This window comes from Myxine glutinosa, chromosome 7 (assembly GCF_964187855.1).
Source record: "Myxine glutinosa chromosome 7, kmMyxGlut1.1, whole genome shotgun sequence".
Taxonomy (NCBI): domain Eukaryota; kingdom Metazoa; phylum Chordata; class Myxini; order Myxiniformes; family Myxinidae; genus Myxine; species Myxine glutinosa.
Window position 1 is genome coordinate 126,191,256 of NC_136267.1, and position 17,025 is coordinate 126,208,280.

General features: G+C 40.5%; 1 protein-coding gene across 10 annotated transcripts in view; it reads right to left on the reverse strand.

Annotated features, from left to right (window-relative positions):
• Positions 1–17,025, reverse strand: part of BAZ2B (bromodomain adjacent to zinc finger domain 2B) — a 420,170-nt gene that overhangs the window by 210,953 nt on the left and 192,192 nt on the right. For 5 of the 10 annotated variants that reach the window (XM_068123184.2, XM_068123186.2, XM_068123188.2 and 2 more), the window contains exons 8-11: positions 8,763–8,978; positions 8,621–8,659; positions 6,933–7,860; positions 5,640–5,906 (exon numbers count right to left, since the gene is read on the reverse strand). In XM_068123184.2, coding sequence (XP_067979285.2) covers positions 5,640–5,906; positions 6,933–7,860; positions 8,621–8,659; positions 8,763–8,978 — 1,450 coding nt within the window. The remainder of the gene's footprint in view (positions 1–5,639; positions 5,907–6,932; positions 7,861–8,620; positions 8,660–8,762; positions 8,979–17,025) is intronic. The other 5 variants (XM_078782265.1, XM_078782264.1, XM_068123187.2 and 2 more) reach the window with 1 other exon arrangement.

The following is a 17,025-nucleotide window of genomic DNA, read 5'->3' on the forward strand; positions in this document are numbered from 1 at the left end:
GTAGAGACACGTCGTGAGGAGAGCACAGCCAGCCGAGCCAAGCTAGTATATATATATATGTATATATATATATATATATATATATATATATATATATATATATATATATATATATATATATATATATATATATATATATATATATACATATATACATACATACATGCAACATCCATGGTTAATTGTGCATGCATACGCAGTTGCAGTATTTGCACTCTCCATTGACATTTTGTTCGTGATGTAATATACATCGTGGGTATTCATTACAAGAACCATGAGCTTTATCCTGGAAATTTATCATGCTTTAGAACCTCCCAGACCAGCTATATTAAACCTCCTTATGGGCTTCCAATGGGAAAATAATAGAACTCGATAAAATAATAATTGTATTTCTGAATGTAAATGCAAAGAATTCTAGAGAAGGGGGAAAATCAAGATGAAACGCCCTCTGGATCTCTTTACGACTAAGTGGAGAAAAAAAAATCCAACTGTTTCAGTTGTATTATTAAAGGAAAAGTGGAAAAACGACAACATTGCAAGAGATTCATATTTATATCAAACAAAATGGGAATGTCATGGCAAACAATTACTAGGACCAAGTTAACGGTTGAAACTAAATTTTGAATTTGGCTCATGAAAACAAATCAAGGTGAATGCAACGTGAGCCACAGCAAGTCATGGGTCATGTGAGCACGAGGTAGTGATGGGCAGTGCATTCTAAAGCCTGCAGTGAGGGTGACGAGACATCAGACAGAGAGAGACAATTCCACATTCGGGAGAATAAAGGAATGGATAAATGCAGGCGGACAATCAGCCTGGACTTTGTCGACCTGGGAAGGGTCAAATATTTGATTTTAAAAATTCTAGTCATATAGCTCATGAAAAAGGTTAAGGGTAAAGGTTAAAGGGATCAAACTATAAACTGAGTGAAGGATAATGATCAAAATGACATGGCAACAACAAACAACATGACTGGAGGGAAGAGATGTGAAGTGGTGGTTAACTCCTTTTTTGAAAAGCGAGAATAAAAGTGCAATTCAAAGGAGGTAGAGAAAGGAGATGGAAATTTTAAAGATGAACAAGTCAAGAGACGACGATGGTTCATGAGCGAGCGGTATTCAATGACAAAGGAGGGACTATAACCGAAACAGGCCCGGACTGGGGGGTCGGGGGCCCACGTGGCAGGTGTCAGCCCCCGACATGCGGTGTACATGCCTATTGCGCTGCGTGCGCTGCACGGGCCCCAATGCGCTGCGTGTGCAGGCCTTTAAGAGCCAACTGTACGTAATTGTGTGTGGTGCTGGCCTGGAAATGTCAAAACGAAGGTTACTGACCTTGAAATGTCATAGAAAATAATGTATAATCAGTTATGAGGTTAGTTAGCTACACAATACCGAAAATTCGGTTAGATTCCGACAACTTTGAAAATATCACCTTTGTGACCTTCAAAGGTCGAAGATTCTGAAATTTGTTGGAAAACTTGTATTTCATGATGTATGTGATAATATAAGATCATGTACGACATTTCACCCTATCAGGAAGCGAACAATGTAATAAAACCATCAAAAATCGACTTTTCTAAATTTCGTGACCTTGTGACCTTGACCTTGGGGCAAAAATGAAAAATCGAGCTCCATGGGGCTAGACACATGAAATTGGCCTAACCAAATACCGAAACCCCTGTCAGATTCCACCAACTCCCTCGGAGAAGATGTAGCTTGAACTCGATTACCCCCTAAAAAGACATCTTTTTCGGGCGTCGCTCCGCCCACAATGGGCGCAATACGCCCACTCTAGGCAGGACACAACTAGATCATGATATCAACCTCCCACCCAAGTTTCATCAATATCGGATGATATCATCAGGTAGTTACGCTGCGGTCAGACAGACAGACACACAGACAGACACACACCCATGACGAATATAGTGGTCACTCTGTTTGATAACTCGTGAACCAACACTCGATGTCGACAGCCTCAAGGACGTCAATGTCAATATGTTCACCCCTGTCTGTGTTTGTTTGTTACTTGCCGGAATATATTCCTGCAAGTATGTTGGTTGGTTGGTTTGTCTGTCTGTCTGTCTGTCTGTCTGTTTGTGCACAGTACTACGTCTACATCGTTGCACATAGTATCGCCATACTTTACACACATATTTGCCTTGCCCTGGAATAGACTGTGCCCAATTTTTAACTCTTTAGGCCCAAGGACAAGCTCAAGGTCAAGGTCACCCAAAACGTGAAATCCGGGGGGTCGAGTTTTCATTTGAAATATATTTCAAGCCACTATAACTCTAAAAGTACAAGATATATGCATACACTTACTGTTACTGACATATATGAAGTCACATATGACATTTCATTTGGCACCATGACCTTTGACCTTGAGTGACCTTGAAAGGTCAAACTCAAGGTCAAAAATTGTTTTTTTTACTAACAACTCTGTCAAACATTATCCGATTCCCTTCTAACCAACACCAAAATGTTCATTATTCAATTCCCGAAAAATAACATGTGGCATAAAATGGTCAAAAATGCTTAGTTTTAATTATTTTTGGGGGTCAAAGGTCAGGGGGCCAAATTTTCATTTAAAATATATTTCAAAACACTATAACTCTGAAAGGACAAGAGATATGCATACACTTACTCAGTTACCTTCCATTGCTTAGCGTATTTACATGTATAGATTTCCCGCCATTTTGATCCAAAATGGCCGATAAAAAAGTACATTCCGGCAAGTCCTCGGTCTCTGACCGATTTTTCATTTGTTTGTCTGGCCATTTGTGAACAAGAGATCTCAAAAAGTTGTGGACGGATTCGGATGAAATTTGGCATAGAGGTAGTGTATGTGACACGGACGAAATGATTGGATTTTGGTGAAGATCCGGATTCGGATCCGGCTACTAGAATTTTAAAGTGATTCTTCACCATTGGGAGATGGGGCCAAAAACGATGCATACCAGGATATCTCAAAAAGTTGTGGACTGATTTGGATGAAACTTGGTGGGCCGGTTGGGGTGTCTGACAAGGACGATTCGGTTCGACTTTGGTGAAGATCTGAATATAGATTCGGATATGAGAGTTATTTAATTTTTTAAGTGATTCTTCACCATTGGGAGATAGGCCAACAACGATAAATAGCAGGATATCTCAAAACGTTGTGGACAGATTTGGACGAAACTTGGTTGGCCGATTGGGTGTTTGACAAAGACGATTCGATTCGATTTTGGTGAAGATCTGAATATGGATTCGGATAAGAGAGTTATTTAATTTTTAAAGTGATTATTCACCATTGGGAGAAAGGGACAAAAACGATATCTCAAATATCTCAGGATATCTCAAAAAGTTATGGTCGGATTTTGACGAAACTTTGTGGACAGGCTGTGTATGACAAGAAAGAATCGATTCAATTTTGGTGAACATCCGGATCTGGATCCAGCTAGTAGATTTTTTAAAAGTGATTCTTCACCATTGAGTGATATGGCCAAAACGAGGGGTAGATCAGGATATGAAAGACTGGACCTATGGTGATTCCTGTAATTGATTTTGATTAAATGTGATTCTGTATTGTCATTTTCTTGTCTACTCTGATATACAAAACGTAAACTGTTCACCAGGCGGAGGTATGCTCTCTACTGAGTGCCGTTCTAGTTTCTAATGTTGCGAACGGTTGGAAATATTCATGTGGAAATACGCATCCTCGCATGGAAAAGGAGGCAAACCAGAGATGAAATCTCATTCCCAAACACATCGCCCCTTTTGTAAACCTTTAAGGAGTTCATTGCTCGAACTGCGTTGAAGTTTATGGTACATACATACTGTATTTACATTTCTGGTACCTGAAACACAAAACAAAAACAAAAAATTTAAATCGTAAAAATGCGTGTTAAAACAAATTACGAATCCCACAAATACATAACTCAAGGTTTTCTTATACAGAGTAAAATAAAAAAGAAAGAAAGGTCAATTCAAACGAAATGTTGTGTTCAGAAGAACGGGACTCTAATTATTGTTAATAGAATAACATATTACAATACATGTAAACACACTCGGAAATTCTGTTGAACTGTGTATTATTAGAGGCAAGCATTATAATGCGCGAGAAGCAATGAACAGATGCAATAAGAACACACTAAACCATTAACCATTTATACCGGCAACATTTGCAATTCGATCGGCAGAAATAACAAGCATCTGTTAAACCCTCAACTGGGTCACAGATGTCTTCGAGTAACGGCTCAAAAAGCATATTATATTTTAATAGCGAAATGCATCGATAACGGTTGTTGCTAAATTGTCCTAACGTACACTACGGCTCATGCTTCTGCTGCGGACATCACAAGCAAGGACGTCAGGAATCACTTGCGCATTTTCAAATTAATTGCAAGGACAATATAGGAGAAGAAGGACATCAAATATTAGGAGACGATGGACAAACAACACAGAACACGGAATGCAAACAAGTGATCCTTATGTACTTGTGTATGTGCTTATGTACTTATATATGATCCTTATGCACAAAAAAAAGTTACATTTCTTTTGTAAAAGCTACTGTTAAATCAGACATATTAATGGAGATTTAAAAGAGGGGTGAGGGAGTGCAAAATAAAAAGAATTGTGCACATGCGGGTACGAATGAATAACTAATAACGAAGTAAAAAGTTGAGAGGCATTCCAAAGAAACCAACCAAAACAGACAAAATGGGTAAAATCGTCACGGTGTGAGTAGCAGAGAGATAAATGAATCGTTTATAAATTCGGCGAAAACAATCGACACAATTTGTTGGCAAAAACAAAGTGGAAATTTGCCAATTGGCACAACTTTGGCACGACTTGTATGTTGTATGGAAAATATTATCTTCCATTCAGAGTGGCAGGATGGCTTAGAGGTACACACTTGCCCCTGAGCTGTCTAGCCTGGGTTTGAATCCCAATCCAGCTATAAACTATCATCCCAGTGTTTCACAGGCAGACGGATTCATCAGTGTGTGTGCCGTCCCTCGGGTGGGCGTTATACTGGTGTCCCGTATACCGGCATTAGTAGGTGCACATTAAAGATCCCACGGTGTCCTTCGCGAAGAGTAGATGAGCTATCACTGGTATACTGAACAAATTACAAATTATTTTCCTAACCTACTGTATCAGCAGCACAGCTACCTTCCAATTATATGCAAATATTCCTCTGGTTGCACCATCGAGTAGTAGGAACCAAGATGCAAATGGCTATGTCCCATAATTAAATAATACAATATTGTATACATCTGGTATCACTTCAAAAATAGCTGTGAAAGTGTGGACAATCAATCTAAAGTTCTAAACCATGGTTTGTTGTACACAATAGTACCAGGTTATCAGGCATCATAAACATCAACACAGTGAACATCCGTGCCACTACTGCATACAAATGACAAATATTGCTGTAGGACTATCCATTCGTTTTGACATCAAGTACACGACAGAATTTGGGTTTCTGTAAAGTTTGTAAATGTGACCCCAAATATCAATCTGTACTGTCAATTAACTTGCTGTGTCCAATCCACCAGTTATACAATCAATGACTTAATTAAGGTTTTGCAAATGAGGCTCAACACATACCAAGTTGGTGGGATTGTATGGCTGCCGTCCATTGTGCACACTTACTGTCAGATCTGCTTGCAGAACCGTAGGGATGACCAAGAGCACTACCCGAAGGCAGGCCCTGCACGAGGGTGGGCAGTGAACAGGAAGATGTCTGCATTGCAGCATAGCTGTGGTAACCTAGTGATGCCATCAACACTGCAGACTGTCTTGAATGCTCTGGTTGGGACGAGGCCGTGATCGGAGGGGTTCTCCGACGTGTGTTTTCACCTCGAACGTCTGAGGCTTTTTCAACGCCATTGTTTTCACTCTCTGTATCGGAGTCAGAATCTAGGAAAGAAGCGAAATAGGAATTCAGCAACTTAACTACACACAGCCAGCCTGTGGACAAGATTGTTCAAATAAGTATTGCGAAAGGATAATTGGAATAAAGTGAGATTTAAATTTTTGAAAACATAGGACATGCTACTGAATGAAAATTTGGTTGGCAAATATAATGTATGAATATTTAATAAATAATCAGTATTTTCGATATCCTAGCTATAAATATCTGTAGTAAACAAACTCTTATTCATGTGAGGGATATTCCCTCATGTGTTTATTGGGATACTCGTCCTCATCAACAACAACAGCAACAACAACAACAACTGCATGGGAAATGCAATGTTAATCAAACAAGAAAAAAACAAGAAAAACGTCATGCAGAGCATGATACTTGCAAAATCCACCCCTCCCCCAAAAAAGGTTGTCAGGGATACATCAAATTGTCCATTTCATTAAGATTAAAATTGACGATCTTGATCAAAGCTCGGGTCAATCGGAAAATAAAATTGATGACTTTTTAAATGAAAATTTATGATTTTAGAAGTTTAATAATAATAATAATACATTTATAGTTTGACCTAGAGTTGATCTTTTGACCTAAAACATAGTTGGTTTCCCAATTCAGTGATGAACTATGTAATTGCTGTTTAATTTTCAAGTTAAAAAGATGAAAACTGATGATTTTCAGGTGAAAATTGATGATTTTGGAAGATTGACCTTGAGTTGACCTTTGACCTTTTGACCTCAAAAATAGTTGGTTTCCCAATTTAATGACTCAATGTGAAATGCTGTTCAATTTCCAAGTCAATCGGAAGAAAATTGACGGTTTTTCAGATGAAAATTGATGTTTCTTGAAGTATGACCTTGAGTTGATGACCTGTATGCCGATGACAAACAAACAAACAGACAAACAAATAGGCAGACAGAATAACAAACGCAACTGACAAATATACTTGAAAAATCTTCGATTTTGCAAGTAAGAAAAGTCAATTGGTAAGAATGCATGGAAAAAGAATCATCAACAAATCTCACCAGAAGGACTTTCATCCCCATCCTCCTCTTCCTCTTCCTCATCATCTTCAATTTCATCATCTGTGTCATCGGAATCATCGCTACTGTGGTTAAATGACTTTGTGGCATGCAAACGGCTCCCTGCCGTCTCTCCAGCAAAAACCTGTCTGGTTTGGTCTATTACAAGCCTGTTCTTAGGCTCTGCAATGCCGGGTAACGTGCTCTTAACAAGGTGTAACGCTATGCTCTGGTTGGTGTCAGTCAGACTCCCGGCGGGTCCGGCTGAACACAGACCTGGCTCTGGAGGTCCGCCATTTCTTCCCTTGGCATAAGCAATAGCGGGTGTTGCAGCAGCTTTAGCAGGAGGGTGTGCGGATGGTGGGAAAATCCGACTGCTACACAAGGGAAGGGACGGTGTTGCAGTTGTAATTGCAGATGCCACTGCAGTAGCTGCCTGGCCACGGCTGGTGCTCAAGTCTTGTGGTTTAGCGTCAATGAGGCTTGTGGCGGCCATTGATCCAGCAGTCGCGGTCGCTGCTTCTTGAGGCTTTGTTTTCACAAGGGCCAAAGGCGCTTGTTGGATAACTGAAGAAATGTTACCATTTGGAGGATGTTTTGCCAGCATATGGGAGAGAAAGCTGCTCATGCTGCTATAAGGTGGGCAAGTCACTTTTTGCTGGGATATAGTTGGGGTATGCGAGGCCTTCCGCTCATCCGGGGAAGGGTACCTGGTTTTCTGAGATAGTGGGGCCAGTGACGGTCGCACACCTGTCACCACAAATTTTTCAGGCTGTTTCACAATGGATGGTGTGGTGAAACGAGGTTTCTGATTTTCCACCACCATGGAGACCACAGCAGGTGAAGCATCTACAGCAGCCGCCTTCCTGTAAACCTTGAACTGCTCCTTCTGATGCTTAAGCACACATGGAAAATCCTTATGGAACTGATCCTTAGGTTGGGGCACAGGGATGGGAAACAAAATCATCCTCACTCAATTGTGATGCATTTCCTCAATGCATAATAAAGTGACCTCTTGGCCCTCTCATTGGTTGCAGTCTCAGCTTCGATTATGACCAAGTCAAACATCATTAATCTTATCACATAACCTTAAATGTAACAAAGGAAAAGTTCAACATGCTGTGAGCCTGTGACATAGGCAGCGGCTATAAGTCATATTCTGCTTCCTACATATACCTCTGAATGACAGGATATCTCAGAGATAGCAGATGTGCAAATGACTCTTAAACGTCCAGCAAGGGAAGATGGATAGAGAAACCACACACACCTTATGTAACTGCTTATTAGGGTATAATTGGGCACACACACACACACACACACACACCTGATCAAACAGGATATACAAGGAGGTTGGAAAAAAAACCCCACAAAATGTGATTTTGCAACTTTCTGCCCATTGTTATAATTGGACACGTTTTGCAAAATCTTTTCCATGGGTGGTTGACGGTACTCTGATTTGTATCCTTTGAATGAATACTTAATCACAAACAAGTATTTACAGTAATCATTTTGTGGCTACGTCAGTCAGTATGTTGGAATCTCCATGACAATATCCCTGCTGAGCATATCAGAACCAAATGCAATTCTACCCACACACTGTCAAAGCACAGGGAAAGCAACGATGGTCACAATCATAAAGGCACAGTTTGTCTTTGTAATAAACTGCAATGGTTTCTTGCAAGGCCACTCACACAACATGCAGAAGCTTTGGTCAATTTCTTGATGGTCAACTACCAAGGAATAAAAACACAGAATGATGAACAAAAGAAAGTTAAGTTTGCTTCATAATAATGGTCAACCGGTAAATTGTCAGAAAATTTCATTTTCTCTTACCTTCTTTGTCCGAAGTACTTCTGGTGTTTCCGTCTTCTCCGAGGAGCTGGGCAGGAAATGATTTGCCTTGCTGCCGAGGTCTAAGACCCCTTGTGATCCAACTGAAGTTAACGCCTCACTCTTCGGAACTTTAACCCGGGATTGAGTCGAAACGACTCCTGCGCCACCTCCACTCAGTGTCGGAACCTGGATGACACTTGGCTGTTTGTTGGGTGCCTATACAAAATGGAATATTGAGTTTGAGTCAGCATATCTCCCAAAATATTTTCAAGCCATTACTGGATGCCTGCTAATTCCGGAATCAAACTGGGGCACTGTGTGTTACCACCAAATAACCTAACCAGTAGAATAAAAGGAAAGCATTCTCTTCCCATCTCTCACCTGGGCACTCTTTATCAACCTTATTGATCAAATGCCTTATGTGAGAATCTGATTGATGCCAGTTTTTCAAAAGAAAGGGATGCAAGGAAGATCATCCTGGAAGGGTGAGTGAGCAATGTGCCCCATTAAACATTCGGGCAATCCAACACTACAGATGAAGATAATGATGGAAACATATGAAGTACTCTTGCAAAGTACCCTTAGAATTATATCAGATCTCCATAGAAATCATACGATATATAATTCGATAAGTGTCTGCTAGTTTGTCGGTTGTGTGTTTGTTTTACTTCTTTGCATTCCAAAATCGCTCGATGGAATGAGTTGAAAACTGGTGGTTGCACTCGCCGTGCACGAAAGGGATTTGGGTGATATATTTCATAGTCCCCAGGGTTCAGGATGTGGGGAGGAACCAAATTATGTCGAAGTAAATGTGGATCATATAGCGCGAAGTGGTGTAAGAAGGTGTTACAAATCGTAAATCATAAAAGTAAGGGAGTTCACCCGTCCATAAAGACGAGTTCTCTCACCAGCCATCGAGCCCAGGAAAGTCCTAAGCTTTAAAGACAGCTGCTTTTGTTTCTCCCCTGCTCTATCTCTATTTCTGAGTTCATGGATTTGTCTCAATGGGGCTTAAATTAAGTAGATGTACGCTATCGGTTGGGATGGATATGCACGTTTTCCTCTGGGGTTGCCCTGTTATTGTTTTGTTTGTCTTCCCCTGTTTCCATCCCTATTATGTATTTATAAATAAATGGGCATTTTTTTTTTGAGTCATCATTTGCTCTGGCATATTTCCGTCCGTCCATGTGATATTAGATTAAACAGACTGGCTTTTCGAAGGGCTGATCTGTGCGACATCCATCAAGAAATCGGGGTGTTCCCCACATCCTGAGCCCCAGGACAATAAAAATTTGTGTTTTTACGCGGTGAAGCCACTTCGATATTTGGCTATTTCCTTACTTCCATTAGTCCACCCCCCCCCCCCCCCCCCGTCAAAAATGAAGTAGAACAACCTATCTGACCCACAGTTTTTAATTCTAAAGGGTTCTAAGGGGTAATTCGAGAAGGTTCTAAAGGGTCATTCTGAAGGGTTATAAAGGATAATTATAATGGGTTCCAGAGAGTAATTCTAAAGGGTAATTAATTCTGAAGGGTTATAAAGGGTAATTATAATGGGTTCTAAAGGGTAATTCTAAAGGCCTATTTCATATTTAAAATGCCAAGCTTAACCACTTCCTTCGGACACGGGTGTGATTTTTTTTTCAACCATGTCCTCCAAATGTGTGTATTGGTGCAGCACACAAATACAACGCATAGTGGGGTACAAGTCTGATTCTAGGAGCACTTATTTTGTATATAGAGTCAAGGAACAGCTAGTACACTGAATGGATTAGGACATAACAGGACAAAAGGAACAGTAGAGAGAGGGGGAGGGACAACAGCAGAGTTGAAGGACAAGATAGAGGGAGACCTGGACAAACAATGGATGTGGGGGAGGAATGTGAGGGGATGAGCGGGGAGGGGCAGGAAAGAACGCATGTGGTGGACAATATCCCGACATCTTTCTTTGAATAATAGTTGTTCCATGTCCATCCCTGTATCTATTTGTAATGATAGTGTATGCTGATTGTTTTCATGTCTGAATTTGACCAGTGCAATATGAAATAGTTAAAACACAAACACACCAGCTAGTGTTTTGTGGTGATTGTGAACCCAAATACAGAGGGCTGTTTTGTGTCATTTGCAGGCTTAACCATTATTCAAAGAAAGATGCAGGGATTATTTTGCATGATAATTTATTGTGACCATCCCTACATTCTTTTACATTAAATGTTATTTTATTACTCGTCTCTGTACTTTTAGCCCGTCCCCTGGGCAGTAGGAGATGGGCTTTTGCAATCACTTCTGCGTGTGTGTGTGTGTGTGTGTGTGTGTGTGTGTGTGTGTGTGTGTGTGTGTGTGTGTGTGTGTGTGTTGGTCTGGGCCGTAACTTTTTTTACCACTTGAGCTATTGTCATCAAATTTTCACCAAAGATTTATTATGATAATATGGAGAAGGCAAATTAATAATTTTGTCAAAAGGTCAAAGGTTAGCATAATAAAATCATCAATTTTCATCGAATTTACCTGAAATTTAAATTTACCATTTGAGTTTTGTCATCAAATTTTCAACAAAGCTTTATTATATGGAGAAAACAAATTGATAATTTTGTCGATAGGTCAAAGGTCAGGGTCACATGAAATCGCTAAATTTCACCTGATAGACCTGAATTTTAAAGAATTTGCATATCGGGTCAGTGAATTGTTTCGCTAATAAAAAGGTAGGAATTGATTCGTTTTTTTTAGATGAAAAGGTCAATGTTGCATAAGATCATAAATTTTCATCCAAATGACCTGAAATTTTAAGAATGTGCATATTGGGTCACAGAATTGGTTCACCAATCAAAAGCTATAAGTTTTTTGTTTTTTTTTAGATCTAAACCTCAAAGGTCAAGGTTTTTTTTCGTTTTTGGCTTTTTTTTGTTTCATGGCACAGTGTGGTGAAGCACTTTTAATAAACTCTAAGCACATTCCTTCAATAAATTGGAAATGTTATCTGGTGTGATTTTTTTTATTTGTAAGCATTTTTTTTAGCTCACCTGGAAGGAAGTTCAGGGGAGATCATGCGATGGGGCGTCGTCCATCCATAAACACTTGCAACTTCTCCGAAACCGCTGAACGGATTGTGACCAAATTTGGCACAAATGATACTTGTTATCTTGTCACTATAGTTTGCTCACGACATTGAAGTAATCTGTGTCTATGGGGGTTTACCGTGGTCAAAGTGGATCCAGGTTTGACCCCCCAAAATAGGAATTTGCTTTTTCCACTGAAACTACACACACTATTTCAATGAAACTTCACCACAACCTTCATCCCCCATGATGTACCAAAGTTTGTTCACGGGATTAAGAAAATCTGCCCTTTTGGCGTCTACGGGGGGGATTGTCCCCCAAAATAGATATTTGCTTTCTTCTCAAAAACTACAAACGCAATTTCGATGAAACCTCACCACAACCTCCATCACCTGTGATGTACCAATGTTTGTTCAAGGCAGTAGAAAAATTGGGGTCTGAGGAGATATACAGGGTTGGGGGGCGAGGGGTAGGGGTTGCCCCACAAAATATGGATTTTTTGTTTGTTTGTTTAAAGTCTTATGATTATGTTAGTATGATTCTACATGCTGCCCTGTCTTCTAGAAACCATTGAAATTGGTACCTTCAGGCAGTGCAGTATACTGTTTATACGGTCGGAAATATTATATTTCACACACATATATATATATATATATATATATATATATATATATATATATATATTTTTTATATATATATATATATATATATATATATATATATATATATATATATATATATACAGACTTGGCATTTAATATGGAATTTTTTTTTTTCTTGACTTTGGTTTACTTTCTTAACTCAGTATATCAATCTGGTGAGTTTCTTTTACAATTTGGTGATTTATTTGTTAAAAGAACCATGTCACTGATTGTCTGTCACAGCAAGAAGTCAACAACAGGATTATATCACAGGTGGCGTGGCAAAATGTACGGACAGGTGCATTTGATGATTGGCTTCACAGTCGGGTATACAAGGGTTGTTGCGTTCTGTATTAGTGGAAAACAACTGCTGCACGTCTCCAAAAGTTATTGCCGCTTCCTCTGGAGATGGTCCGTCAACTTGACAATGCTGTTTGTCATGGAGTGGTGGCTTTACGAAATTACGGCATGAAACAGCGTGCCTTTGCTCAGCAGTATGGCATCACTCAAGGTCAGGTGTCAAAGATCCTGAAACGAAATGCTCAGAGGGGTGTCCCTCCTCCAATACCGAGGCCAGGACGTCCCCGCAGAACCACAAGGAGGGATGATCGCCAGCTGCACCGGTTAGTCCGCAATGGCCGTACCAAGTCAGCTAATCGGCTTAGGGCTGAGTGGCAGCAACTGACAAATGCGCCTGTATCCAGAAGGCTAGTCAACCAACGACTGGTTCAAGCAGGCTATCGTGCCAGGCGTCCCCTGAGAAAGCCACGCCTGACCAGACAACACCACCAGCGCCGATTGCAGTGGGCCAGAGAGCACCGTCAATGGCAGCCAGGACACTGGAATCACGTGATCTTCAGTGACGAGTCTAGATTTCTGGTCTATCGTCAAGATGGCCGCGTCCGAGTATGCAGACAAGTGCATGAAGCCTACAACAAAGATTGTATAGTGCCAAGAGTCCAAGCTGGAGGTGGTGGGGTGACCGTTTGGGCTGCTTTTCATGCAGGGGGCAAAACTGACCTGGTTGTTCTGAATGGAAACCTGAACCAGTTCAAGTGCAGGGCCATTCTGGAAGAAACATTGCTTCCATTTGCTCGTGCAGCCTTTCGAGGAAACTTTGTCTTGCAAGATGACAATGCACGGCCTCATCGTGCTCGCATGATCCAACACTTTCTTGCTGACCATGGTGTAGAGCATATGGAGTGGCCTGCCATGTCCCCGGATATGAATCCGATAGAGAACTTGTGGGCAGAATTAACGCGTCAAATCGACCACTTGGACCAGTAGCCGACCTCTGTGCGTGAATTGCAGCAGGCTATTGTCACTGCATGGCAAGCGATTCCTGTCCAAACCTTGGAAAATCTCATGAACAGCATGCCTCAACGTGTACGTGCTCTCCTGAATGCTCGTGGGGGTTACACGAAGTACTGAACTGTAATTTTACTGTCCGTAATCCCAGTCGTAATTTAACTTTTGTTTTTGTTTAAAAAAATTTGGCTAATGTGCAAAATAAAGAGATACTTCTGGAAAACGTACAGAAGTTTAACACAGTACTGTCCATGAATTGAGTTCGATATCAGTTTACATCACTTTCAAGGATCAATTTCTTTCTTTCGAAATGTCAAATGTGGTTTTTGTTTCTTTTAAAGGTCACATTAACAAGATCTAGAATAATTTCAACATAATTCCAATGAACTTTTGGTTCTAAGACATCTTGAAAAGTAAGTTCACCCCCACAAAAAAAATATTCCATATTAAATGCCAAGTCTGTATATATATATATATATATACAGTATATATACAGTATATATATATATATATATATATATATATATATATATATATATATATATATATAGATATATATATATATGCAGTGTCTGTCTTGTGTTGTGTTGTGTTGTCTTGTCACTTAACTACTCCCTCAAACTTTTGTGAAATCGTACGAAACTTCTAGTATGCACATATCTCTTCCATTGGTAAGTCCTAAAGGTATTTATTTGGAAAAAAATTCCAATGTTTTTTTTTTGGGGGGGACTTTTTTGGGGGGAATTTTTTTTTTTCAACTTCAATTGTTTATAAATTGTGATATCACGTATATTACAAATACATGTGTACAAAATAATTGTTTGAATTATGATTGGTGTAAACCATGACAACAGCAACTCAGGTATCGTCATTTATCTATATATCTACATATCTGGGCAGTGTCTGTGTTGTCAATGAACTACTCCCTCAAACTTTTGTTTCCGTGGTTGTGAAGTGTTTTTAATAACGTGGTGGTGGTTTTGAATCACGTGGTGGTGAGGTATTTTGAATTATGTGGTGGTGAGTGTTTTTAAATGATGTGGTGGTGAGGTGTTTTTAAACCACATGGTGGTGAGGTGTTTAGATTTACGTGGTGGTGAGGTGTTTTGAATTAATTGGTGGTGAGGTGTTTTTAATTATGTGGTGGTGAGGTGTTTTGAATTAGTTGGTGATGAGGTGTTTTGAATTACTTGGTGGTGAGGTGTTTTAAATTACATAGTGGTGAGGTGTTTTAAATTACGTAGTGGTGAGGTGTTTTGAATTACTTGGTGGTGAGGTGTTTTGAAATACATGGTAGTGAGGTGTTTTAAATTATGTGGTGGTGAGGTGTTTTGAATTATGTGGTGGTGAGGTGTTTTGAATTACTTGGTGGTGAGGTGTTTTTAATTATGTGGTGGTGGTGTTTTGAATTAGTTGGTGATGAGATGTTTTGAATTACTTGGTGGTAAGGTGTTTTGAATTACTTGGTGGTAAGGTGTTTTGAATTACATGGGAGTGAGGTGTTTTGGATTACGTGGTGGTGAGGTGTTTTGAATTTGGTGAGGGTGAGGTGTTTTAAATTACGTGGGGGTGAGGTGTTTTAAATTACTTGGTGGTGAGGTGTTTTAAATTAGGTGGGCGTGAAGTGTTTTAAATTACGTGAGGGTGAGGTGTTTTGAATTTGGTGAGGGTGAGGTGTTTTAAATTACGTGGGGGTGAGGTGTTTTAAATTACTTGGTGGTGAGGCGTTTCAAATTACATGGGGGTGAGTGTTTTGAATTATGTGGTGGTGAGGTGTTTTAAATTACTTGGTGGTGAGGTGTTTTAAATTATGTGTGGTGAGGTGTTTAAAATTATGTGGTGGTGAGGCGTAATCATCCCAAGCTTCCTGTCTGCACCTACCCCTCCCCTATGTATGTGCTGAGCGGTACTTTATTGAAAAAAAAAAATTCAACCTAAATCTTCAACCTAAATTGCCTATAAAAATGTAATATCACAAACACAACAAATACATTTGTGCAAAGTAATTGTTTGTATTATGATTGGTGTAAATCATGACAACACAGCAACTCAGGTACAGTCATTATCCTCAGCTAAAATAAGCCCGTTACTCAGTAACGACGCGTGGTGAGGTGAGCGCAGCGAGCCGAGCCAAGCTAGTATATAGTACAGGGTGGGTGGAAATTCGCTCCCTGTTTTAGATGGTAAAAAAAGTCGAACATTATCAATTTATTTGAAAAGAAGTAATTTGAAAAGGTAGGCACAAAGGTTAAGTTTTCTCTAGAATTCAATGTGGACTCCAACTCTTGCCACCAGCTTCTGGAGCCGCCCAGGAATGGCGTCCACTGACTTCAGTAGGAACTCCGGCAGGATGGAAGACATGACTTCCCGAATACGGTCCTCCAGTTCTTCCAATGTCCTCGGTTTGGTGCGGTACACTTCTTCCTTTGCCCACCCCCAAAGAAAGAAGTCACACGGTGTCCTGGCTGGCCATTCATTTGGACCACGACGACCCATCCAACGCCATGGGAAGTTGACATCCAGCTAGTCACGAACGACATGAGCAAAATGCGGAGGGGCGCCATCTTGCATAAATATCAGATCGTCGATATTCTCCCATGTGCTGACAACCAGCCAGACCTCGTCTCGCAACATAGCCAGGTACCGCTCAGCATTCATGGTGTTGCGCAGAAGGAACGGGCCCACAACCTTATCCGAGGTCATACCACACCACACCGTTACCTTTTTTTTTTTTTTTTTTTTGTATACTGAATCGAGGCTCGTGAAAGAGCTAACATTTATTTCACAAACAAATCAACCAGACAAACAAAATATACAAAAGAGGGAGCGGAAGCCAAGATGGGGAGAGAAGGGGAAGCACACAACCACAACATTTGAGAGCAGGGGAGAAGTGTGGGAGGGAGAGGGCTTGGGGGCAGGAGGCGTAGGAAGGGGAGGGGGGGGGGGGGGAGAGGTATAAAACACATGGGGACCGAAATTAGCGGGGGTAGAAAAGAACAAGGTTTTGGATGTGGGAGGATAAGAGATGGTGGTGAACAGCTGTTTTAAAGACCTGGAGGGTAGAGTGGGATTGAAGAGAGTGAGGGAGTTTGTTCCAGAGGTGGGAGAAAAGAGGAATGAAGGAGTGAAGGTGAGCAGAAAGTCTTGATTTTGGCAGTTTAACCATAAGAGGGTTGCAGGCAGATCTTGTGCGACCTGTAGGAATATTTGGGGGACAGAGCCCAGAGAGGGCTGGGGGGGCAAGGCCAGAGAGGAGTC